Source organism: Lemur catta, chromosome 3 (assembly GCF_020740605.2).
Source record: "Lemur catta isolate mLemCat1 chromosome 3, mLemCat1.pri, whole genome shotgun sequence".
In the NCBI taxonomy this organism is placed as follows: domain Eukaryota; kingdom Metazoa; phylum Chordata; class Mammalia; order Primates; family Lemuridae; genus Lemur; species Lemur catta.
Genome location: NC_059130.1, coordinates 14,931,836 through 14,956,830, shown reverse-complemented (window position 1 = coordinate 14,956,830; position 24,995 = coordinate 14,931,836). Strand labels below are relative to the sequence as shown.

At 50.3% G+C, this 24,995-nt stretch overlaps 1 protein-coding gene and 1 non-coding gene across 2 annotated transcripts; one reads left to right on the top strand and one right to left on the bottom strand.

Annotated features, from left to right (window-relative positions):
* Positions 1–334: 334 nt before the first annotated feature.
* Positions 335–441, top strand: LOC123636132. Its single transcript, XR_006734343.1, has one exon. It is a non-coding gene; the product is annotated as a U6 spliceosomal RNA (small nuclear RNA).
* Positions 442–12,762: 12,321 nt separating this feature from the next.
* PROK1 (prokineticin 1) lies at positions 12,763–18,117 on the bottom strand. The gene is made up of 3 exons (XM_045546760.1): positions 17,938–18,117; positions 15,659–15,784; positions 12,763–13,752 (listed from the first exon to the last, which is right to left on the bottom strand). Exons 1-3 carry the CDS (start codon positions 18,007–18,009, stop codon positions 13,633–13,635), a joined length of 318 nt encoding a protein of 105 aa, XP_045402716.1. The 5' UTR covers positions 18,010–18,117; the 3' UTR covers positions 12,763–13,632.
* Between the last annotated feature and the right edge of the window lie 6,878 nt (positions 18,118–24,995).

The window sequence follows — 24,995 nt, the reverse complement described above, 5'->3', positions numbered from 1 at the left end:
GTAGGGGCATGAAAAGAAGAAAGTGGGGTTGGAGAGAGGAGGGACAGAATGGTAAGTTTCTCTGGTAGAAAACAGGCCCCTCCTAGCTGTGGCCCCTCCACCACATGGCCCCACCACTGCATGGCACACGTGGTGACTGGACAAGCAGCCCTAAAGCAGGGTGATGAAGGTGGACGTGCAGAACAAGAGGCCACTGTGGGACAATGGAGCGTTATCACTGTGTCACTCATCCTGAGATCATGAATGATGTGCTTTATAAATACAGTTGTAAGGAATCACTTAATAGTTGGGGAGGAGGACTTCATCAAAAATTGAACATTTAAAACCTCCATTAGTGCTCACTTCGGCAGCACATATACTAAAATTGGAACAATACAGAGAAGATTAGCATGGCCCCTGAGCAAGGGTGACACACAGATTCATGAAGCGTTCCATATTTTTAAAAAATATATAAAATAAAGAAATGAAAATAAAAAACTTCAATATACTGGATTTGGCAATGATTTCTTGGAATATGATACCAAAAGCACAGGCAAAAAGAAAAAAATAATGGAACTACATCAAAACTTAAAACTCTTGTGCATCAAAGGACACATCAACAGAGAGAAAAGGCAGCCTGCGGAATGGGAGAAAATATTTGCAAATCGTATATCTGATAAGGGCTAATATCCAGAATATGTAAAGAACTTCAACATCTCAATAACAAAAAAAACACAAATACCCTGATTTTAAAATGGGCAAGTGACTTGAACAGAAGTGATTTCTCCGAAGAAGATACGCAAATAGCCAAAAACATATGAAAATGTGCTCAACATCACTACTTATTAAGGAAATGCAAATCAAAGCCACAGTGAGATTTCTCCTCACACACGTTAGGATGCTGCTATAGAAGGAAGGAAGGAAGGGAGGGAGGAAAGGGGAAAGGAAGAAAGGAGGGAGGGAGGATGAGTGCTGGCAAGGATGTAGAGAAATTGGAACCATTGCATGTTGCTGGCGGGAATGTAAAACGGTCCTGCCACTATGGAAAACAGTATGACGGTTCCTCAAAAAATTAAAACTAGAACTATCAAATGATTCAGCAACCCCACTTCTGGGCATATACACAGAAGAATTGAAAGCAGGCCCTTGAAGAGATATTTGTATGCCTGTGTTCACAGTAGCATTATTCACAATAGTCAAAAGGTGGAAGAAAGTGTTCATCCACAGAGGAATGGATAAACAAAACATGGTGTATATATACACAATGGAATATTATTCTGCCTTAAAAAGGATGGGAATTCTCACACAAGCTACAAAATGGATGAACCTTGAAGATACTATGCTAAGTGAAATAAGCCAGTCACAAAAAGACAAATACTGTGTTATTCCATTAATATGCGGTACCTGGAGTAGTCAGAGTCATAGAGACAGGAAGTTGAATGGTGGTTGCCAGGAGCTGGGGAAAGGGGACGATGGGGACTTATTGTTTAATAGCTACAGAGTTTCAGTTTGGGAAGATGAAAAAGTTCTAGAGATGGATGGTATTGATATTTGCACAACAATGTGAATATACTCAATGTCTTGTAAACTGTATCCTTAAAAATGGTTAATATGGTAATTTTTGTGTAATGTATAAAACACAATAAAAAATTAGGGCCAGGCGCAGTGGCTCACGCCTGTAATCCTAGCACTCTGGGAGGCCGAGGCAGGTGGATCGCTCGAGGTCAGGAGTTCGAGACCAGCCTGAGCAAGAGCGAGACCCCGTCTCTACTAAAAATAGAAAGAAATTATATGACCAACTAAAAATCTATATAGAAAAAATTAGCTGGGCATAGTGGCACATGCCTGTAGTCCCAGCTACTCGGGAGGCTGAGGCAGTAGGATCACTTAAGCCGAGGAGTCTGAGGTTGCTGTGAGCTAGGCTGATGCCATGGCACTCATTCTAGCCTGGGCAACAAAGCAAGACTCTGTCTCAAAAAAAATAAATAAATAAAAATAAAGTCTACTTGTAAGTAACAAGAAATATACTCTTGTGAACCAAATATCATAAACTGTAATAAAGTGAATGGAATATACATCTTTTTAAAATTCAGAATATAAAAGAGGGACAACTTCGGGCATCATATCATCTCTTTGAGCATCTAGAAAACCAGCCCCTCCCCAGCATGGATCCCGGGGACCCGTGTCATTGTGAAAAGGGAAGGGCACAAGGTCTGGGTCATGGGGTTTTCAGAAGTAGAGGTGACCTTGGCAATGCCTGCTTCATAGCCCTCGGTCCCTGAGTGCCCACTGTGCACCCGGTGCCCCAGCTTCGCCCTCAGCTTTGTGACAGTCCTCCCTCCCAGCCTCATCATCCTCACCTGTAAACATCTTCCACCTTGCAGGGTTTCTGTGACAATTAGTAAGGCCATGTAAGGTGCCTGGCAAACAGCAGGCACTCAACAATGCAAGCTCTTACTATTCTCCTCTCATCTAATAATCATCAAAAGCACGCAGCGTAGCTGCTGTTATTCGTATTTTACAAATGTGAAAAATGAAGCTTAAGGAGTTTAAGTCGTTACTGAGCTCCAAGATCAGGAGGCTGTGGTGCCAAGATTTCAATCCAGAACCAGCTGGGCTCCCAAACCTGTGATCTTTCTACTGCAGCCTGCTCGGGCCTCATTTAACAGAGACAACGAGGCTCAGCAACACTGAGCGAAGGAGAAAGCTCCGATGCCTCCAATGCAGGCAGGTGACATAGGAGAGGCGGTGGTCAGGGTGGCGAAATCATCCACCAGAGATTCCACAAATGATCTGTTTCCACCAAACTGTGGAGTGAACATGTAACATTATAGGAGCCTAAATGATACTGGAGACTGTTTTAAATTCTAATTTTTAATAAATATTGAAAAATAGAAATAGTGAGTTAATTTAATTCCCTTCCAAATTTTTTTGAAGGACAAGGCAGGCCAACACCATGCAAACCAAATTATCTGCAGCTCAAATGCTAACACTGGCCGCCATACGGCCACACTGAGGAGGGCGTGGTGGAGACCGTATGAAGGGTGGGCTCAGGCACGTCTAAAGAGAGACAATCACCACCAGCTAGTGCTGCTGCGGGAGCCCAGACCGAGGGATGCCAGGACTTGCCATTTTCCAAGAGATACAGGAAATGTGTATTTAGGGGGAAATACAGCAGCTTTTAAATAAGAGCAACCATTTCTGTTATGACAGGTGTGTTAGGCGACATCCCTCAGCCCCTAAGTAACAGACTCCTGTGTGCGCCACTTCACTTACTGGCAAAGCCAGGCCTAAAGAAAAGTCTCCCGACTCCCAGGCCGTGATGGTTTCTCCAGCCCTGCCCAGCCCAGAACCGGACCAGGAAGAGTGGGAGGAGGAAGAGAGTGCAGGACCCCAACTCTGACAGTCTCAGCCGAAGGAGACAGGCTTGCAGACCCTGGCTGGGTCATCAAACCCCAGAGAATCCACCTTCAAGGTTCACTTATTGCCTTCTGTCAGATTTTTGCCCGAAGCTACACCGAAAGAGTTTTGGTAATCCCACGTCAATGGAACTGCGCAACATCTAGCCACATTAATTAAAGAGGATTTTTTTTTCCTCTGAGATGAATGTGTGTTAAAAATATCAAATATTAATCACTGGCAACATTAATTTATAATAGCGCCTGTCTCCTTCTCAACTTCCAAGTTGACATCTGGCATGACTGCTTTGAAACTAACACCCGCTCCCTTGCAGAAATTATAAATAGCCTGAGTTAAAATCTTCACCTTGAACTGAACAGACTGACTTCATGGGGTGGTTTACAGAATGGAGGGGGCTGCAGCCTACAGTGACATCCTGGGAGGGTCTATTTGAGTGGAGGTTAAAACATTAAAAACAAGAAGGCATCAATGCTGGGGGACAGGGGGCCACCCTGCTTTCTCTCCATGGGGCAGGGGCCAGCGTGCAGGGCTAGGGGTGGTCAGCTCACTTCTACTGGGCCGGTTTCATGACCAGTCAGAGGTGGGGCTGAGCACAGGCTGTTTCATTCCACCCTAAGTTCATGGTCTAGTTTCTATACTTGCCCTTTGGGGAGTGGTTGGTGCAGACACCGTATTTTATTGAAGGGGGCGCAGAACCCACTTTACATAAACAGAAGAAAAAGTTCGTCCATCAGCCTGCAGAGCACTTTCACTGCACGAGAGCGTCTAGTAATAACAGTTCCCACCACTGTGCATTTGCTAAGTGCCAGCCCGGCCTGCCCCATCTCCGCAGTCCTCAAACAGCCACATGAGGTCAGTTTGAGCAGGAACGTCATTTTACCAGTGAGGAAATTAAGGTTAGAGAAGCTAATTCCCCAAGATCAGATGGCTAGCCAGTGATGGGCAGAGGCAGGATTCAAACCGACAAGAGTAAGTCGCTTGGGTCTCCTTGCTTAATCCCTTCCCAGCGTTTCTCAACCTGCCGAAACTCCAGCTGGCCAGACTCCTTCTCCAGAAATTCGGACCCAGTGGCCCTGGGTTGGGGCACAGGACTCTGGGTGCTGGACAAGCACCACCAGGCGGTGCAAATCTGCAGTGAAGTCGGGGAGCACTGCTGCAGGTACACCTCTTGGCAGCCCGTGGGCAGGCAGGGTTGCTGTTCCCTGTTGCCAGACGTGGAAATAGACTCTGTCTCCTCAGGGAGCTGAGATGAGACTTTTGGTCCCAGGGCCACCAGGAGGGACTCAGACCACCAGCAGCACGAAGAGCAGGGAGAGGACAGAGGAGGGAGTGACGGCACCTCCTGGAAGGGGAGGAGGCGGGAGATGAAGAGGGCAGGGTCTGAGAAAGAAGTTAAGGATGCTCAAGGGCAGCGTACAGCCCCACCTCTGATGTCCCCAGCTTCCCACAGGCATAGGCCACCTCTGGGGCAACCCATGAAGCCCCTCCTGGTCCACCTGCTTTAAAATCAGGCAACAGAAGCCCCCTCTCCTGGGGGCTGTCCCACTCCAGGGTCCCTCGTGGTCCGGGGCTCCCGGGAGGGTGCAGGCTGTCCACGGGCATGGTGGCCTCAGGCAGCATCTCCACCATTGGAGGCGCCCTCAGGCCCCAAGAAGAGGAAGAAAATGAATTTCCCGAGACCAGATCACTGATAGAGCACCACCCACCAGTCATCCCACAGCTGCCCTCCCCGGCGGGGGCCCGGCGCCCTGTCTCATCCAACCAAGACTGCAGTGGGAGCTAAGAACCTTCTCCCCCAGCTTTGTCCACTGGGCTCGGCTCCACTGCTGGGACCAAGTGCTCTCAAGTGCTTGGTGCCCCTGAGAACGCGTGCAGGCTCCTTCTCTGGCCCTGCCTCCCTGGGCCCGCACCGGGGCCTCTTCTCAAGGTCCCTTCTTAAAGACTAATGAGACCACGTGTGGCCGGCCTGACAGCCGGGCTCTCAAATGTTTGCTTTCCTTCCCCTCACCTCTGCCCGTGGCTCCATCGACTGCTACTGAGATACCACCCCCAGCAGCCCCCTGAGGTGGGGCAGCCCCCAGGAGAGGGGCCTGGGCCCCATTTTCTATTGCCTGGCTCCCCGACACCCCCAAAAACATCAAGTGTCCCATTTGACAGTTCAGGTCCCTGGTTCTCCCTTTCCCAGCTGGGCCCCAGATGGGAGCTGGGGAGTATATGTAGGACACGTGTTTGCCTCCTGGCTTGGGCCTCCTCACCTGCAGGGCTCCCCTCACCTGCAGGGCGCCCAGGTGAGGGCCCGCTGTTGGCCTGCGAGTGAGCTGAAACTCCCGCCCCTCTCTTTGTATTCCTTTCCCCCTTTGCACTTTGGTGACTGAGGTTTGCACAGGAGCAGTAATTCCCCCTTTGAAACCTAATTTTGGGTGGGCACAGACCCAGACGCACACACCCCCACTTCTTCCTCCCTCCTCCCTGGCTTGCTGGTCCTTGTTTTAACAACAAGAGCACGCTCTAGCTTACCTGGAGCTTTTTCCAACAGAAGCTAGCCTCTCTGCCCCGTGCAAAGACAAGTAGAATTCTCATCATTTATTTAATTGATTTCCACCAAAGGTTGACAGGGCAGGGCAGTGTTTCCCTGGGGTTGGGAGGTACAGGGGACACCTGCATCAGAGTCACAGCTGGAGGGGGCTTGTTAAAGGCCCCCGTGAAGCGGAGACCCTGGCAGTAAGCATTGGATGCCTTCCTCTGGTGCCTCTACTACGCACACTGGCGCCGGGGAGCTGGCGGCCTGTGGGGTGAGTAACACCTCCCAGCCCTGCCCTCTCCTGGGGGCAGCCACGCGACAGCGAGGCTTGTCTCAGGGAACATACGCGCTTTGGTAGGTTTCATTCGGATGCAATCTGAGAAGAACCAGGACAGATTTCAGAGCCCACTCTCTTTCTGCTTTTTCTAGGAAAAAAAAAATTGAATAGCACAGTATTAAGATCATAGCCCGTATTGAGCAAACATTCCATTTTCCTTTGCAACAGTGACTCATATGTTTAAGCAAGGTATCAAGAAGCACATCGATGAGATTTGCCTCTCTGTGTTCCCAAATAGAGCCGTTATCGAGCTCTGCCTACATAAACCTGTGCTTCTAAACTTCACAATAATAACAACAAAACATGATCTGAACAAACTGTGATTTCTTCCTACTATGTTAGGATTCTGGGGAATTGAAGCACATCCAAGAAAAGGTTTTTCGTTTCTTCCTGGAAGTTTTCTTAGTTTACCTCACCGAGGAGATGCCCCCAGATAACGCTGGCTTGAGGAGCGGGTAGCCAGAGGCGCAGGCTCCGGGCCGAGGGAGCGCAGTCCTGACTGTCCAAGGCGTCTCTAAATAAGCAAAAAAATGTAAAAGGTTCCCGCAGTGCTTCCCATGCCAGGCCCTGCCCTAAGCACTTTGCCTGCATTAGCCTTTAATCCTCACATCAACTCTAAGAGGCAGGTGCTATTATTACTGCCATTTTACAGGTGGGGAAACTGAGGTACAGAGCCGTTTAGTAACTCGCCCCAAGCCCTTTGCTAGTAAGTAGTCAAGCCAGTGTTCAAACAGCCTGTGCTGTTGACCACTGCGCTGCCTGTCAGGAAACAAACAAGGTAACACCACCACTAATGGGATGAGAAATGCCAATGGAGCAAAATACAAAATGACCCGAAAATGTCAAGCTACCATTTGACATATTTGTTTACCTGATCCTTGGGGTTTAGCTTTGAGACAGACTTTCACAGGCTCCTCCGTGACTCGTCTCTGTCAGAAGTGTGCCCACGGCTGCCTACCCATCAGTGTTTCTCTCTGTTTAGACCCGGTGAATCATCCTCACGAATCTTCAGCCCCCAAATGATGGCCCCTCTGTCCTGGCCAGGCCTGGGGTCGTCTCCTGCCCCACACCCCGTGAGGTGCTCCAGGAGCCCTGATTCCTTTTAAGAACCACACTCGTGTTTTCCCTCCAAGTGGCACTAATACTTCAGTTATATGTCTTCCAAATTGCACAGACATTAACATCTCTGTGACCCACGGGTAGCAGAGACTTTGGCGTAGGCACGGGGCTGAGACAAGAAAGAATCTTCCGGGCAGGAGGTCCACAAATCACATCCTCCTGTGACCTGGGCCAGGTGTTCTTCCTGAGACCCAAGCACTGTCCTCTCAGGCAAGGGGAGAGGTGGGACAGGGAGGAGCAGAGTGGGAGGGCTCAGGGGGTGGCCTCAGACTCGTGGCTGTGTGCAGGGCCCAGCTGAGCCCTGCTTCACAAATGTGGAGTGGAAACTCCCGGGGGAAGCCGATCCTTTTGCCCACTTAAAAGTCATTCACCTCAGTGATCCTGTGGCTTTGCGCTTCTGCGGCCAGGCATGGCCCACCCAGGGCTGGAACAAGACATGGAGTTCCTTATCTCAACCTTATTCCCACTGAGGCCCAGCTGTGCAGGATGCAGTTCTGAAAGGGGCACAAAACACCCCTGGAATAAATAGAAGACTCAGAGCCAGTCGGGGCCCGTGCCAGTTAATTCAGCCGCTACATAGGAACGTCTCTGCTCCCACCAAGGTGGGCAGTGCCCCCCAGTGGAAAAGATGAAAACACTCCTCGCATTCATCTTAAGATGCAGCCCCAATAAACTGAACCCCTGAACTGCAGAGTGTGCAGTGCAGCGCTTTTGTACTGCCCAGAAGGGGTTTCTCTAATCATCTAAGTTGAAGACAGTTTAGTATGGTGTTCAAGAGGGTGTCTGGGGTAGAAAACCACGTATTACAAATGCCTTATTTGGTGTATAAGCAAAGGGGTATGCAGTTTGGGTTAATATGAAATCATTCTCTTCACACCCACAAAATAGGTGTTAAATGAACATTTGAAAAATACCCATTTGAAGGTCTATCAAGTTGTGATGTCGCCGGGAGCGCCCACCCTTCTCGGTCCTGGAGAGCCCCAGACCCTGAGGGTCTCCTGGGTCGCTGTGAGCACCGAACCTCAGAAGCCGAGCCCTGGCCCCTTCCTGGCCTCATCCTTTCCAATTCTGTAAACTACAGCTGTAGAGCTATTTCTTTTTCTTTTTTTTTACTTTTTAGATTTTAATATTTTTAAACAGCTTTATCATGATATAATTTACAAACCATACCATTCACTCATTTAAAATATACAATTCAAATAAGTTTTACAATAGTCACAGAGTTGTGTGACCATTGCTACAATCAAATTTTATTTAACTTTATTTATTTATTTGTTAGAGATGGGGTCTCGCTCTGTGCCCAGACTGGAGTGCAGTGGCATGATCATAGCTCACTGCAGTCTTGAACTTCTGGGCTCAAGCGATCCTCCCACCTCAACCTCCTGAGCAACTGGGACTACAGGCGCACACCACTGTGCCTGGCTAATTTTTTTCTTATTTTTTGTAGAGACAGGGGTCTCGCTATGTCACCCAGGCTGGTCTCGAACTCCTGGCCTCAAACAATCCTACTGCCTCAGCTTCCCTAAGTGCTGGGATTATAGGCATGAGCCACTGCACCCAGCCTACAATCTAATTTTAGAACACTCTTGTCACCCTGAAAAAGAAACCCTGTATCCATTAATAGTCATTCTGCATATCCCTACCTACACTCCACACCCAACCCTTGGCAAAAACTAATCTACTTTCTGTCTCTATAGATTTACCTCTTTGGGACATTTTACATAAATGGACTCATACAAGATGTCACCATTCATGGCTGGCTTCTTTCACTTAACATGATGTTCTCAAGGTTCATCCATTTTGTGGTATGTATTGATACTTCATTCCTTTTTACAGCTGAAAAATATGGCACATTTTATTTATCCACTTGTCATTTGATGAAGAGGAGCTATTTGTTTAAAGATGGCTCTTTGTTTTCCTTTCCAGCTCCCATTCAGAAAGAGCATTGTAGAGCTGGGTTCAGTGGTGCACACCTGTAGTCCTAGCTACTTGGGAATCTAAGCCAGGAAGACCCCTTGAGCCCAGGAGTTCAAGTCCAGCCTGGGTAACATAGTGAGATCCCATCTCTGAAAAGCAAAACAGAAAGGACATCCCTGAAGATACCCAGACAGTGTGCCCCCAGGCCACCTTGAGCTTCCCGTCCCCTCTGATAGGATCTGGTTTGGGGGCACACTCCAGCAAATCCTCCAGGTTGACTCTTGGGCTAATCTGAGGGCTGATACAGGGAAAAATTTTCAAGTAGTGATTTCTGGCACCCAAAGATTGTCACTGTCAAGGGTATGAAGGAGCAGGAATGCTGCTATGGTCTGAATGGCCCCCAAATTCCTACTGAAACTTAATCGCCAATGCAGTCATGTTGAGAGGCGTGGCCTTTGGGAGGTGATTAGGTCAGAGTGGTATCTGCCCTTGTGAATGGGCTTAGAGCCCTTTTGGAGCCAGTTCACCCCTCCTGCCTTTCTGCCTTCCCCCACGTGAGGATGCAAAAGCAGCTGTCACCAAACACTGAATCTGCTGGCACCTTGATCTTGGACTCCCAGCCCCCAGAACTGTGAGAAATAACTTTCTTTCTTTATAAATTACTCAGTCGAAGGTATTTTGTTATAGCAGCAGAACCAGACTGAGACAAATGTCAAAGGTTGCCATTTGGGGCTCAAGGGCCTTGGCCCCACCTCAGTCCCCTCCCAACCAAAGCCACCCTAGAGAAGCACAGTCTGAGTAAAAACAGTGTGTCATATGCCGTGCAAACTCAGCTCTGGGGCACGACCCCCAGCCCAGGAGCCTCTGCTAAGGTGACCTTCTGTCTTTGGCTTTGGGAGGCTTCCTGCTCCTCCCAGGGTCTCACCTGCAGTCACGGCCCCCTGGAGCCTGGTGGCCAAGACCCCTCAGAAGGGGTGACTGGATAGAAGAGGCAGCATTCAATACATCAAGATGTACTCATGTTGTGCCTGCTCAGTCACCAGCCAAGTGGGATTCCAGAGACAACACTGTCCCATGTTCCCTGTGACATGTTCAGGTGGAGTTGGGTTTAGCCACAGACTTTCATTTAATCTTTTTTGAGCATGTTGGGCCCTTGGGGGACCTCCCGGGAAGATCCTCTTCTCTGGCCTCTGCCCTCCACGCAGTCTGTGTCTGGCCCTTCCTCCTCCGCGAGGAGGGTTCCAGGGGCTGGCCCACCCCGTGGGATACCGGAGATGTGGAGGAAGCATTAACCACGATGGATGGCAGAAAATGCGGTTCGAGGAGGTGGGTTGGATGATGAAAAACCTCAGAGAGGCAGCTCTTCCTGTTCATGCCGTGTCCCGGGGATACGCACATGCAGGTGGGGGCACTGAGTGGTGACATTCTGACCCCCATGCACCTCCATGCTCTTAACCCTGGAGAAGCTGTGAGAGGACATGTCCTCAGCCTGTCCTAAAATCCCGGCAGGAGGACGACAGATGCTCCTAAGAAGAAGTATCTAGGATGGGACAAGGCCCCAGGTGGCAATCAAGCATTTTTTCTGTGCTCCTTGGGGTGGCAGACCTCTTTCCACAAGTGGAAGCGTTGTCCTGCTGCACCTTTGGCCGTGTCTAACACGGGGGGGATATTGGAGGAAAGGTCCCCATCTGCCTTGGGGGGTGGCCTCTTTCTGAGGCTCAGCTTGTCCGCGCTATCCCGTGTTGCCACTAGATGGTGCCAGACACCACTAGCTGGGGATGAAAGGTTTGGGGCCAGAGGCAGTAAAGGCTGTCACTGAGGGTCCCCCATCTTGAAGGTATGTCCATTTCACTGGATTTTAGTTTACTTCTCCTAGAATTCATTTTTCTTATAGGTAAATTATTCTCGCAAGTAGATTATTTTGATATTTATGAAGAACATATTCCTGAATATAAAGAATACTCACGAATATGTTTTTCTTAGCCCCTCCAGCCTCCCCCTGCCCTCCTGTCTTCAGCAACAGCAGCACAAGCTGAGGCAAAGACCAACTTCACCTTCCTCAAAATTCTGCTATAAGAAAAGGAGAATGGTCTCAGACTGAAAAGGCACGATGTTACCTCTCTGATGAAAGAACAAGAGATTCCCCAGCCAGTGGAGAAGAATGTGAGACTAGGGTGCAGGACACAAGTACAACAAAAAAATATATCTAAGAGATTGATTGCAAAGGTGACAAAAACAAAAATGACAATACATTAGTTATTGACTCTTAATCTTTCCAGTTAGTAAAACATAAAATTTCAAACTGCACATCAGTATTTGCATACTGAAAAAAAAAACTAAATGTCTCAATTAAAAAAAAAATGAGAATGGATCCAATTAGATTAAATTGCAGTGGCTGGCATGTCCGTGAGCACCATGAGACACCCCAACTCCTGCAGCCACCTTCGCCTGCCTTTGCTGCCCCCAGGCCGGCTCTGCTAGCAGGGAGGGGCCTGCTTTGGAAAGGGCCTCATGAAAGGCCAAGACCAGGCAGCAGTGCGTGGTACCTTGAGATCCAGAAGACAAGGACGGTCAAATTGGAATCCTGGACACAGAAGGGAACTTTATAACCAGGACCTGAGCCTGAAATGAGGAGAGAAAGAGACTCACAGACTACAGGAAGGTCACAGGTCAGCAGAGCAGGTTGCACTGTCCATGAAAGGAGACAAAAGCAGAGAAAGATCCCTGCAGGGGGGCGCCTGGCCTGGCCTGAAGCGATCCTGGAGTGAAGATGTCCTGAGAGCCCTGGGCAGGAATGGGGGGCAAATGCAGAACGAGCCCCCAGGCCTCAGCAGCCACAGTCCTCCTGGAGGCTTCTGGGAAAGAGTGGGATGGGCTACACCTCCACAGTTTCCTAGACTAAGAACTAAGGAGGAGAAGAGGCAGGGGGACCAGGAACCTGCCTTTACAGGAAGCTCCCAGGCCCTGGGTCCAGGCGCAGGGCTCAGGACCTTGCCAGCTCCATCACTAATAGGGATTTCCTCCCCCCGGGCACATGGTGGCTTGGTGGGGTCAAATATTTGACATAAAGCCAATGGGACCAAGTTTCAGAAATGAGAGTTGCAACCAGACCCTGCTAAGCGATCTCAGCCAGAGTGTCCCCACCTCACGCCGGCTCCCAGCCCCTTGCTGCCTCCCTCCTCAGAGCAGTGCTCTCCCTGCCCCGAGCCCGGGGAGCTACCTCTTGCCCCTCTCAAAGAGGCCCTGAAATCCACTTTCTCCCAAAAATGCCCTGGTGGGGGTGAGGGGACACGAGTCTCATTCCTCCCCCATCCGGGCACAGCCTGGTCCTTGCCCTCCTCCCTGAGTCCCCACACAGGCAGGGACCCTGTCTGAAAGCCACAGCAGGAGCATCACACCACACACCTCAGCTCATTCAGTTCATGTTTTTATTCTGAAGCCAGCAGGTTGGCGTAAGGTTGCCGTCCAGGTCTGCAATCCATGCCCCCTTCAGCCCGCCCTGCTCCCTCCCGTCTCTTCTTGCTCTCTCTGCAGCCTGGCGGAGCACTGCCCAGCTCAAGGTCACGACCTGCTCTCAGGGGCTGGTCCTTGGAAAGGAGCTGTTCGAGGTAACTCCCTAACTGCTTTCTAAAATGCCAGTGTCAGATGGCATGTTAATGCGGGGGCAGTGGGCACTGGGCGCTTCACTGGCAAGGCGTTAGGAGGGGCCTTAGAGGCATTGCAATTCTGGCCTGGTGGGCTGGCCGAAGGTCACAGGTCACAGGCCACAGGCTTGCTGAGACCAGAGCCTTCAGGAGGCTGAGTGACCTCCCTGGCTCCCACAGCTGCCTTGAGATGACTGTCCACTACCGTCTGGGAAGAGCTCGCCTTGGGCCTGTAGTCTAAAAGGAAGGAATTAATCAATGAAAGGAAGATGAGCAACCCTCAGGTCGGTCCTCTGACTCGGAGCGAAGCGCACAAGGGCCTGCGCTCAGGAACGTCTAATTCAGGGAGAAAGCGCGTGCGGGGAGGGGGGCAGGGCCAGGAGAAGAGCAGGTCACCCAGGGAGAGGAGGCGGACGTCCTTTCTGCCATTTACAACCACTCAGGGCAGAGAAGAGAACCAGGCTGGCCACCACCCAGGGCCACAGCCCCAGGCTGGGATGCCCTCAGGCTGGCCTGGTGGGCCGTGTCACAGTGGGAGGTGCGTGCATACGTGCGTACTAGGCAGGAGGGATCAGAGTGACCAGTGTATGGAGTTGGGGGAAGCCTGGTCACAAGGTAGAAATAAAAATCCAGAAGAGCCCCCTTGGCTGTGCTCAGGAAGAGGCCCGGTGGGTATCCTGAGGCCAGGAAAGCTCCTAAAAGTTGATGTTCTTCAAGTTTATGGAGCAGCGGTACCTGCCGTCCAGGAACCTGGAGCACAGCAGGTTGGGCAGGCAGGGGCAGGTGTGGTGCTGCCGCTTCCCGAGGAAGGGGATCTGGGGAGAGAAGAGCATCAGAGGGAGGTGGAGCCCTGGCAGGAGCCTCTGGTCAGCCCAGCCCTGCAGTGTCTCACCGCACACCCTGCCCCCTCCGCTCCACTGAGCACAGCAACAGTAGCAAGTGGGGATGAGGAAAGGAGGCACAGAGGGGCTGAGCAATGTGCCAAGTGCCAAGATCACACAGCTAATGTGCAGAAAAGCCAGGGTTTGAACACAGGCAATCTGGCTCTGGAGACCCAGCACACATGTGCCTGCACACACACACATACACTTTGTCTGAATACTTGTATGCTCAGCACCGTGGTAGGTCCCAGGGCACAGCTGGGAACAGGGTGGCCACCGTCTCTGCCCTCTGACGCACAGCTCAGAGGAGTGCTGAACCACTGGGCTATCCTCAAGGGAGTTTGAATAGGAGCACAGGTCCAGTGTCAGACTGCCTGGGTTCAAATCCCAGGTCTGCCACTTCCCAGACATGTGACAATCAGCAAATTATTTAGCCTCTCTGTGCCTCAGCTTTATTATCTGTAAAATAAGTTAATAATAGCACCTACCACATATGGTTGCAAAGATGTTAAAATTATATATTTACAAAAAGCACTTAGTATGCAGAGTGGCATGCAGGAGGCACTCAGCACTAGTTTTCATTATCACTGCTGTCCCCACTGGGAATGTGGGTCTGCAGCTGAGCCACCTCTCATGCCACAAGCTTAGGAGGACGGCTGAGCTGTCCAGCCCCCTTCACTACCCCATGGCCTCCTCATCCCCCCAGGCCGGGGTGGGGGTGGGAGGCCGCCGAGATTGGCAGGAAGCCTGCTGGAGGATGCTCTGAGCCCAGAGGAGGCTGAGAGCTTAGGAGCAGACAAGTTCCCAGGTTGCAAGTGGCTGGAAGTCTGAGGGTGAGGCCAGGCCCCACTCCCCCACACCTCCCCCTGTATAGTCAGGGGATGCAGCGGCAGCTGGGGGTTGAGGGGGTGACTGACTATACAGAAGCCAAAGCCCTGTGGACCCTGTTACGTCCTCTGGGCTGGGAGCTGGCAGTCAGGGACGGGAACAGGGCAGGAGCTACGTGCCTAGGGCACAAAAGTCAGTCCCTCCCCAAAGTGTGTGCCCTGGGCACCTCAATTGCCTCACTCTAGTCCTGACCCCCTATGGGAGGCCATTTTGCAGGTCTTAATGTTCTAGAAGAGAGCATCCAACAGAGCAAAGGGCATTTGTGACCTTTTCAAAATCTGAATTTGTCAGATCCGTAAGAGACTTCAGGGGTAGTTAGTCTGCTCCCTCATTGTATACATGTGCTAATTTGCCCAAGACCAGCAGCAAGTGAGGGGCTGGGGGTGGCCAGTCCCCCGTCTAACAGCCTATAAAATTGGTAGCACCACTCCACCAGGTTGCCCCCAAAAAGCCAGGGGGCAGCACCCAACATCAGTGAGCTAGAACTAGAGTTGGCATCAGAAAACTGCAGTTCCAGTCCCAGCTCTGTCTCCTTGGCCGTGTGTCTTGAGCAAGTCACACGACTTTGCTACCTCGGTTTCCTCACCATTGCCTGGGGTTGCTGTGAGGATCAAGTTAGATCAGTGGTTCTCCAGCCTGTGCTAGAAGGTTGCAGGTGGACAACATCTGGCCCTGTACAAATAAATGTCAACATATTCTACGTAGGGCACTAAGTAAGGCAGGCGCCTGGGGGTGGCGGGGCAGCAGCACCTCCATGGCTGCCTGTTTCCCCAGACAGTCGGGCTGGGTCAGCAGTCAGGGAGTGGGGCTGCCCTGTGCCACTGTCCCACACTGTCCTCGCTCTGCAGCCAGCCTCTGGAGCCTCCCTGGCTAGAGCAAGGCCCGGGACCTCCCCATCTGCCCAGCCCCCGGCTCGCCCACACTGTACCCCCGCACAGTGTCTGCGAGGTACCTTGTGGCTGCCAGGGTGGCACCCCTCGCCTTCCCGCCCCAGTGGGGTGCACATCCGCAGCCCTCGCAGCCACAGGCTGATGGCACAGCACGTGCCTGCGCCACACTGGACGTCCCGCTCACAGGCCTGCCGGGGGAGAGAAAAGGGGACAGCCCGTTAGTGCCACCCAGGAGAAACCAGAAGGGAAAGGTGTACCCAAAAAGCCCTAGTTAGGATCGGAGGAGATGCTGACAGTGTCCCCACCGGCCTCGGCTAACAGGGCCGCTCGGGCTGAGCCTTATCGCCCTGCTTCTCTCATGGGCGGGGGCTCAGGGCCCAGCGGGCATCCGGCCTGGGTCTGAGGAGACATCCAGGCTCCTCTGAGACCGCTCAGGAGGGAGACAGTTCTTTTCTGACGAGTCTGGGGGCTAGAAGGCACAGCTTTTCTAGGGCTAGGAGATGCCCAGTGGATGCTGGTGGAATTGAATTAGAATTCTGTGACGGGGAGAGGCCCTGGTGGCCCAAATCCCTGGGTGGTCAGTGCTGAGTTATCTTGGGCCAGGATTCTCCAACCCTGACCCGGCACCCATGGTTGAAGCCTCCCCTCTGCCTGTGGGCCCCCCCTCAGCCCTCAGAGGCCCGGCCTCATCCAAGGGGCCAGCACCCCAGGAACAGGTGCCTCTCCCCAGTGCTTGTCTGTTGACCTCCCTGATCCCTAGAGAGGGATGGACCCTCTGGGTTGGGCTCCCAGACAGGGGCTGAGTGGCCCTGTCTGGTTTCTGGAAGGTGCCGTTTGTAAAGAAGACCTACAAGCCCACATTAAACAAAAGCCAGGGCCGGAGAAAACAGAACTCTGAACTGCTCCAGCCACAAGCGGGGGCTGATGGAGAAGCATCCAAACTTTCCACCACTCCCAGAGAAGCTCTGTGGCTTTTCTGAGCGAGAATGCAAAGCTGGGCTTTGGTTCCCTTTGCTCCAGTAGAGGTCCATGAGCACCTTCTGGCTGCCCGTGGGGGGTGTGGCAGGAAGCTGCCAGCTTGCTCAGCCCCGAGAGGGAAAGAGGGGGTGCCAAGTCTGCCCATCACCCAGAGGACGTGCAGGTTGCAGTGGCCGGGCTGTGCCAGTCTGCAGCCCGGCAAGGACACATCTCGCCCCCACCGGCCCCCTGAAAGCTCAAGGTTAGGGGGAAGTGGACCCCACTTGACTCTTCTCCCACACTGTGGGCACTGTTGCCCCACTCTGGGAGGAGGGACCCTACAGCCCTGAATTTAGGGACATAGCAATACCCCCATTTCAAAAAGAAAAAAGAAAGAAAAGAAAGTTTTCCTTTCTTTTCCATTCTGTGAACAATACAACTAATCTAATTCCAGGACTTGTTTAGCATTTCTCTACGTTTCCATTCTCTGTGTAAAAAGTTGAAGGAGGTTGAAATAAAAGTTAATTTCTCCTCTGTTTTTTTTTTTTTCCTAGTTGCTTTCATCTGGAAAGTTCTCAGGTAAAACGACACTTCCTGTTTTAATAAGAATGGTCCTGCCCCTATAACACAGTGTGTGCTCCCATTTAAGGATGGTTTGGGGTAAAGCCAAACATCTGAGAGAAAACCATGATCCCTGCGTTGAACACTAAAATGTACAATACCCCTCACTGAACCTCTGCTAGGAGACTGGATTTCTACTTGTTCTCTGGACATGTGCTTTTGGGTACACTCAGCCAAATGTTGATGTCGCCATATTCCTCTCAGAACTAACGGGGCACAGAGCAAAAGAGTTTCAAGATATCCTTTCTTATGAGTGGAGAAAGCAGAGATTAAGCTTACGCAACAGAAGCTAATAAGCTTACTGCCTTTAATTAACCTTCCTGCCTTTAATTAAGTCAACACGCTATGTAAGTTGACATTGACTTATGAACCAGACTGTGTATAAAAGCCAAAATTTACACAAAAGATAAATTGGGTATGCCATTCCACTTTATAAAGGAATTCTTTATTACACAACAGGAATCTTCATTTTACTAAAGGACTGAACTTCAAATTTTTCAACGCTTTCCTAATGCATTTAAAACAGGGTTTGATTTACACACCGTTTCTCAAAATCGGATTCTGTTTAGTAGAGTGAGGTCTAACTAATCTGTAAATCACAGGCAATCCCTCTCCGAAGTGCTGTCTGATGGCTAACTCCCCATTCCCCTTGGTTTTGGTGCGTTGAGCCAACAGAGCCGCCTGTGTGTTCCTGCACTCACCTCCCCTGCAGACCCTGACATCTTCCCAAAACCCAGGGCGTAGAGAGTGTGAGACAACTTACCCCAGTGATCACAGCACAGTCGGACACAGTTACTAGGAGGAGAATGATTGAGACTTGCACGGCACCCCTCATGGTCACTTGGGTGAAGGCAAAGCACTGCCCTCTCCAACGCCTCTAGCTTCCTCCTGCTCGGCCTTGTGCCCGGCAAGCTGGGAGGCCAGGCTCTCCTGCACCCCCACCTCCTCCCAGATGTCTACGGTCAGGATCAAGGGCTGCCCGTGGACACCTCCTCTCTGCTCTTGCCTTCCCCGTCACCGATGTTATTCAGATGATCTCAGAGGCAAAGATGAGACCTGAATCCCTAACAACATTAAATCACCATCAAAACCAATAAAAATGGATACTTGGGTGGTGGGAAGGCTTTGACAGTTGCTCTAACTCTCCCAAGATCGCAGTGATTCAGACAGTTATGTACGTTTCACTCGATGTTCTTTTCTGCCTCTGGGCATCCTTCTATCCTGCTTGGGGTGGGGGTGGGGGCACTTTGGTAATGAATTAAGGGATTTGCAACATCACCATCTATCCTCCCCTGCACCAAACCATGCAACACACAGGATTATTGGTTGCCTCACCCTCAAGCTGACAAGAATTATCTGAGTATTTACCGTGGGCTTAACACTGAGGTAGCTGAGAACACACTGGAGGATAAGGTGGTATCCCTGGTCCTCTAAAAGGTTAAAATGCCAATGAAGCAGTGAGGAAAAACAGACCAGGCTTGTGGAGTTGATGTTCCTGAGTAGCACACATAAGGATTTGCTCTCTAACAGACTCAGGACAAACAGCAGCAAGTGTCACTTGGTACAGGGACCAAAGGGCAGAAGACTGGAAAACACTCTCACCATCCTGCAGAGGCTGGTGGGCTGAGGTGTGTGAAAAGGCGCCAGGAGTCACATCATCAGCCTTCCTGTTTTATGGGTTGAGCACGAGAGCGGCCTTGTGTGTGAGTGCAAGCACAGTGGGCTCAGATGCCAGTCTGGTGGAAAGTGAACTTTGGCCATAGCCCCTCCTACTGGGAGCCCCTGGCCCCAGCCTCTCTGTGCCAGGCTTCCCAGAGAGCAACTCAGTCCTTTATCAGACTGCAGCCGGTTCCATGAACCCCTATATGATTTTTATAATCCGCTCCTTGAACTAACTACTTGACCCATTTCTGTTTCCCAGACATGATGGACTCCTGGCCCCAAGTGATCCTCCTGCCTCGGCCTCCAAAGTGCTGGGATTATAGGCGTGAGCCACCACACTTGGCCTGAAATGGTGGGTTTCCTACAAGACAAAAGAGTTGAGATTCTGAAGGTCCCTGGGGAGACTTCCTGACACCAAGATTCACCACCCCCCACAACCTGCTCCCAGTGTGTGTAGCCTCTTGTGAGATACAGCACGACCTGACCCCCACGATATCCCTTATTGAGGGAGTCGGATTTGAGGCAGCTTCTTCTGTTCACCCAACAAGACATCTGTCATATTAAAAATTCCTTTCTTCCTTGGCAATCCTCATTATCTCAATAATCGGATTTTTGTGCGACAAGCAACTGGACCTAGACTGAAACCCCCCTGACATTTCAACAACAAGACAATATAACTTCTCTCCACAATAACAAAAGCCAATATTTCCCAAGACATGTTTTGCAATGTATTAAGAGGTGTTACACACATTATTAGTTAATTAATTACTATAGTCAAATATTTGGGAAACATTGAGTTACACAAGTTAAACCTTTTAAGGCTTTTTTTTGTTTTTTGCAAGACTTTTCAGGGCCTTTCATATCCTAACAAGTATTTGAAACACTAATTGGGAAATGCAATGTGTAGTATTTCCCAAACAAATTCATCCACAAAACCTTTTTTATTCAAGTGTCTCATGGGATTAGGGCTCCAAATACAAATGTTGACAGGCATTTATGAGTACAGAGGAAAGATGAACTAGCACGGTGGCTGGAAGCTAGGTCCCCGAGGCAGACTCTTTGACTTCTGATTGATCACTCACTAGCTCGGTGACCTGGAGAATATTGCCAATCTCTCCAAGCCTCAATTTTCTCATATACAACATGGGGGTAAGAATAGTACTTCCATCGTGGGATTTTGTGAATATTCATCTATTTGTTTATTCATTGATGATATATTTATTGAGAGCCTACCACATCAAAGGCACTGTCCTTGGTGCTGGGAATATAGCAGTAAACAAAATAAAGTCCCTGTCTTCATGTCGTCTCGGCTCTAGTAGGGGAGACTGGTAATAGACAAATAGATTTGTAATAAAATGGCCAACTGCGTTCAAGAAGGCAGAGAAGGCGACGAAGCTTGACAGCGGGTAGTATTTTAGACTGGGTAAGCGTTTCTCTGAGAAAACACTTGAGCAGAGGCCTGGTACAGTGCCTGAGAGAGCCAGGCAGAGCCTGGAGGAAAAGCCAGCACAAAGGCCCTGCGGCAGGACTTCTTGGCCAGTTCTGGCGGAAGCAAGGAGTGCAGGAAGCCAGGGGAAGGCAGGAAGGGGAGGCAGTTGGAGCAGGAGCCAAAGGCCAGATCCTGTCCCTATCCTGGGACATAATAGGGACCTGACTCCAAGAGTGATGGGAACCCCTGGAGCGTATGAAGCAGGGGAGGGGCAGGATCTCATCGACATTTTGAATGGATCCCTCTGACTGCAGGTGGAGAATTAGGTGACATGATGCATGTGAAATGCTTAGCACAATGCCTGGCACACAGCAGCATTTGCTAAAAATTGACAATTTTTATTATAAACAGATGGGCCTATCTGCCTCACTGTAAAGTTCTTCTGCAAGGTGAGAATCAAAATAATGAGTCCAACAGGTGTGGTGGCTCGCACCTGTAATCCCAGCTACCCAGGAGGCTGAGGCAGGAGTCCAAGACCAGCCTGGGCAACACAGTGAGACCCCATCTCTACAAAATAAATAAATAAATGTTAATGAGTCTGGAAGGCCCACACGTCCACTGTGACACTGAGCAGGGCCGGGAACTGAAGAACCCAGAGACCACCCCAGCCTTTCAGGAACTTCCAGTCTGGGAGAAAAGTTACGTAGGGAGAAGGGAGCACTTTGCTGGGGGATTGGAGGAGCATGCAGACATGGCCTGTGGGCTCTGGGCGCCCTGCACATACTGTCCCATCTCACAGGGGTCTCCTTCGAGGAGGCAGTGTTAGAGAATGGCTGATTCTCAGGCTAACACCCCCATTCACGATCCCCCACTCTCACCCCATCCCTCCCCTCCAAAACGCACAAAACTAACCTGTGTGGTTGCAGTGAGGAGTGGGAGCGAAGAATACGGTTGCAGTGAGTGAAGGCATTTTATTCCTCCAGAATACTAGAGCTTGAGGAAAAGCCAGTTCAGTTAGAGGAGGGTGAGGGCTAGGCGGTGACTTGGTGGAAATCTCAGCAGAGGCTCTGGGAGCTGCAGGGACAAGCGGCCCTGGTCCTTTATTCAGTAGTTCCACGACACGAACACTCCCGGGGGGCCCTCCACGTGTCAGCACCAGCAACTCACAGTTCTTGGCTCTAATTTCTCTCTGGAACTTAGAGCTGTCCTGTTCCTGTGACTAGGGGGATGTCAGCAGTACCTGCTGCTGTCTGGCCGCGGGTAGGGCCACTTGGCGGCTGACAGATGGGGTGTGGAAACGGAGAGTGGGACGGAGAGGAGCACCCTGAACGGGGCAGGCAGGAGCTGGAGGGGGCAGGGGAGGGAAGTCAGAGGGGGTGTGAACTGAGCCGTGAGGGGTGAGAAGTGGGGGAGAAGGGTGACAGTGCCAAAAATAGACTTGGTTCCCTTGAGGGAGGAGAAGCTAGTGAAGAAGCTGGGGGCGAAGCTTTCCCAGACTCCCCCTCGCCCGCAGAGGGAACAGGGCAGGTGGGCGACCCGCCGCTGGGTGTCCGTATAGGGTCATGCAGGGATACGTGCAGGTCGAGCCTCACAACTTGGGCCTGGCCCCTGTTTCTCTGCTTTAGTTGATGCCCATGTTGCCATTTTCCAGGACGTGTGTGTAGCAAGGGCCACTCTCACGGCCGACCTTGCGGAGCCCTTCAAGATAAAGGGCCACCTGCTCGTGGAGGCCTAGCCCAGGCTGTCCCTGACCTGGCGTAGTCCCCTGAGGTCATTCACCTTCACCCATAGAGTAAGTGTGACCCCGGCAAGGAGGCAAGTTCCGAGGCCCCTTCCAGCTCTGCCTTGGGGTTATGGCCATTGCTCTGTGAACTAGAAAGGGGGCCCACGTCCGGGGGCTTCACTGCTCCTGCCTGCGCGGACTATCTTGTGTTAATATTTGGGCACATGTTTCAGAATCTGCTCACTTTGTTATTGGTTCCTTGCTAATGATTAAATAAGAGTTGGCTCTGACCCATTTCAAAGAGATGAAGAAAGCAATAGAACAAAGGAAACCCAAGCATTCAGACCAGTTTTTAACCTGGGGTCACAGCCCTCCAGGGAGTTCACGAAGAGAATTCAAAGAATCCCTGAACTTGGGTAAGGAGAAAAATTACAACTTTATTTTCACTAACTTCTAAATGAATGTTTAACATTTAACACTTAATATTTGTTTCTAATTGTACACTACAAACTACAAAAGTATTAATAGTTTTTGTGGCTTTGTCACTAGGAGAAATTACAGTTGTTTTAATATCATACTACTATTGCTGCAAATAGGTCAAAATATCATTTCTGCTCATTACTACATTGAAACCATGGTAGCTATGGGCCCATTGCTAGATTACGTTACTTGGTACATTAATAAAGAAGTACAGCCAGGTGTGTTGGCTCACACCTGTAATCCTAGCACTGTGGGAGGCCGAGGCAGGTGGATCGTTTGAGGTCAGGAGTTCGAGACCAGCCAGAGCAATAGCGAGACCCCGTCTCTACTAAAAATAGAAAGAAATTATCTGGCCAACTAAAAATATATATAGAAAAAAAATTAGCTGTGCATGGTGGCGCATGCCTGTAGTCCCAGCTACTCGGGAGGCTGAGGCAGGAGGATCGCTTAAGCCCAGGAGTTTGAGGTTGCTGTGAGCTAGGCTGACGCCACGGCACTCACTCTAGCCCAGGCAACAAAGCGAGACTCTGTCTCAAAAAAATAAAGAAAGAAAGAAAGAAAGAAGCACATGTAGTACTATATCACAAAAATTCATTTTTAATATTTAAATTTTAAAATTTAATATTTAAATAATTTTGGTAACTATATTTCAGTATAATTGATATTCATTGTAATTGTATATATTTCATTTTATACTTTTAAAAACATTATTCTTAGAAAGAATCATAGGCTTCAAGTGGATCCATGATACAAAAATAGCCAAGAACTCCTGAGGTAGACTGTGGTGACACAAAGAAAAAGAAAAAGATTTAGTACAGCGTAGAGTAATAAATTCAGACTAGTCAAGAGAAAGAACCTTAAACTGGACAAATCTCAGAAGAAATTGTCAAAAAAAAAAAAAAAAAGAACAAGAAGAACAAGAAGAAGCAAACGAGAACAAGAAGGGGAGTAGGAGAGCACAGTCTCAGGGTCCAGACAGAAAGACAGGGACTCAGAGAGTAGCGCAGTGTCTTAGTCTGTTCGTGCTGCTATAAGAAAATACCTTAGATCGGGTAATTTATAAACAACACAAATGTATTGCTCTGGAGACTGGGAAGTCCACGATCAAGGTGTCTGACTCAGCGTCTGGTGAGGGCTCACTCTCTGCTTCATAGATGGCGCCTTGTAGCTGTGTCCTCCCAAGGTGAAGGGACATTCGAGCTCCCTCTGGCCTCTTTTAGAAGAACACTGATCCCATTTCTGAGGGCTCCCTTCATGGCCTAACCACCTCACCAAAGGCCCCACCTCTCAATACTATCGCACTGGGGATTAGGTTTCAACATATGAATTCTGGGAGGACACGCACATCATTCAGACCACAGCAGGGGGCTACGTCCGCATTGAGTGATGACAGGAAAATTCGGCTTCTAATCTAGATCCAGGCAGACGCCCTGTGTCTCTGAGCTTCCTCACCCGTATACAGCTGACACCCCCATACTCCCTCCTCTCCAGAACCCTTTGGATTTTAAAAACCCGAGAACTAGATTCCCAGTAGTCCTTAAAACCTGAGTATCCACCCAAGTTACTTTGATCCCAACTGTCTCATTTGGTTTCAAATAATTGCAAGACACGTTATTCTACAATCAGAAGATGTAATTAAAAGGCAACACCATGATAATGATGCCGGAGAATATCAAGTACCTAAGGATAAGCAACCTGCCACCCGGCGCCTCCCTAGCCATCCCGGTGCGGCCACACCGCAGTCCGTCAGGTGCCAGGGGCTCCTCACTCCGTCCGTGAGGGAGGCAGGCTCCTCTCCTTTTGCCCATGCCTGTCCCCCTTCTTCCCTCCACAGTAAGTTTCCAGAAGGAGAGCTCTGCATTTTCTCTTCTCCCATTGTCTCCCCAGCCTACTCCAGTCTCGTTCCCATTCCCACCACACCAGTGGAACCGCTCTCTCCAAGTCACCCTTGGCCTAAGTGCCAATGCAGGGCACCTTTTCCATCCTCCCACTTGCCCTTTTGCGCCTTTTGGCACAGGCACTACTCCTTGTTTACACTCCTGTCTTACTCTCCATGACGTCACTTTCTCTACGCCCTCCCCCTTTCAGTCTCCTTCCAGGTCTCCTCTGCTTCTTTCGTCCCTTAAACAAGGTTGTTTGGCTGTTTGCAGGGGCTGTGCACCCGAGAGTCTCCCACCCTCCACACCCATAAACGTGCGTGAGCTCACGCCTGTGCCCCCAGCCCAGGCCACCCCGAGCTCCTGGCCCATAGAGCCAAAAGCCCCTTGGACATCCCCACATCAATACCCCACCAGCCTCTCACATTCAACACGCCCCAGCCCCTGGAACCCCCTTTTCACCCTCCCCCTAAACTCACTTATGTTGTTCAGGGCTCTTAGTTGTCAATAACAGAGCCCAACCTGGCTGGCTTCAGCGGAAAGGGAATTTAATGAAGACAATTAAGTAACTCATTGAACTGTTGGGTGTCTTGAGAAACGAGATGGAGCTGAGTATCCAAGAACAATACCCAGAACCACACCACAGAATT

Coding starts and splice junctions, on each gene's coding strand:
- PROK1 (XM_045546760.1), bottom strand. CDS start 18,009: ATGAGGGGTGCCGTGCAAGTCTCAATCATTCTCCTCCTAGTAACTGTG. Junction 15,785..17,937: donor ACTGTGCTGTGATCACTGGG/GTAAGTTGTCTC, acceptor CTCCCCCGGCAG/GCCTGTGAGCGGGACGTCCA. Junction 13,753..15,658: donor GCCACCCTGGCAGCCACAAG/GTACCTCGCAGA, acceptor TTCTCTCCCCAG/ATCCCCTTCCTCGGGAAGCG.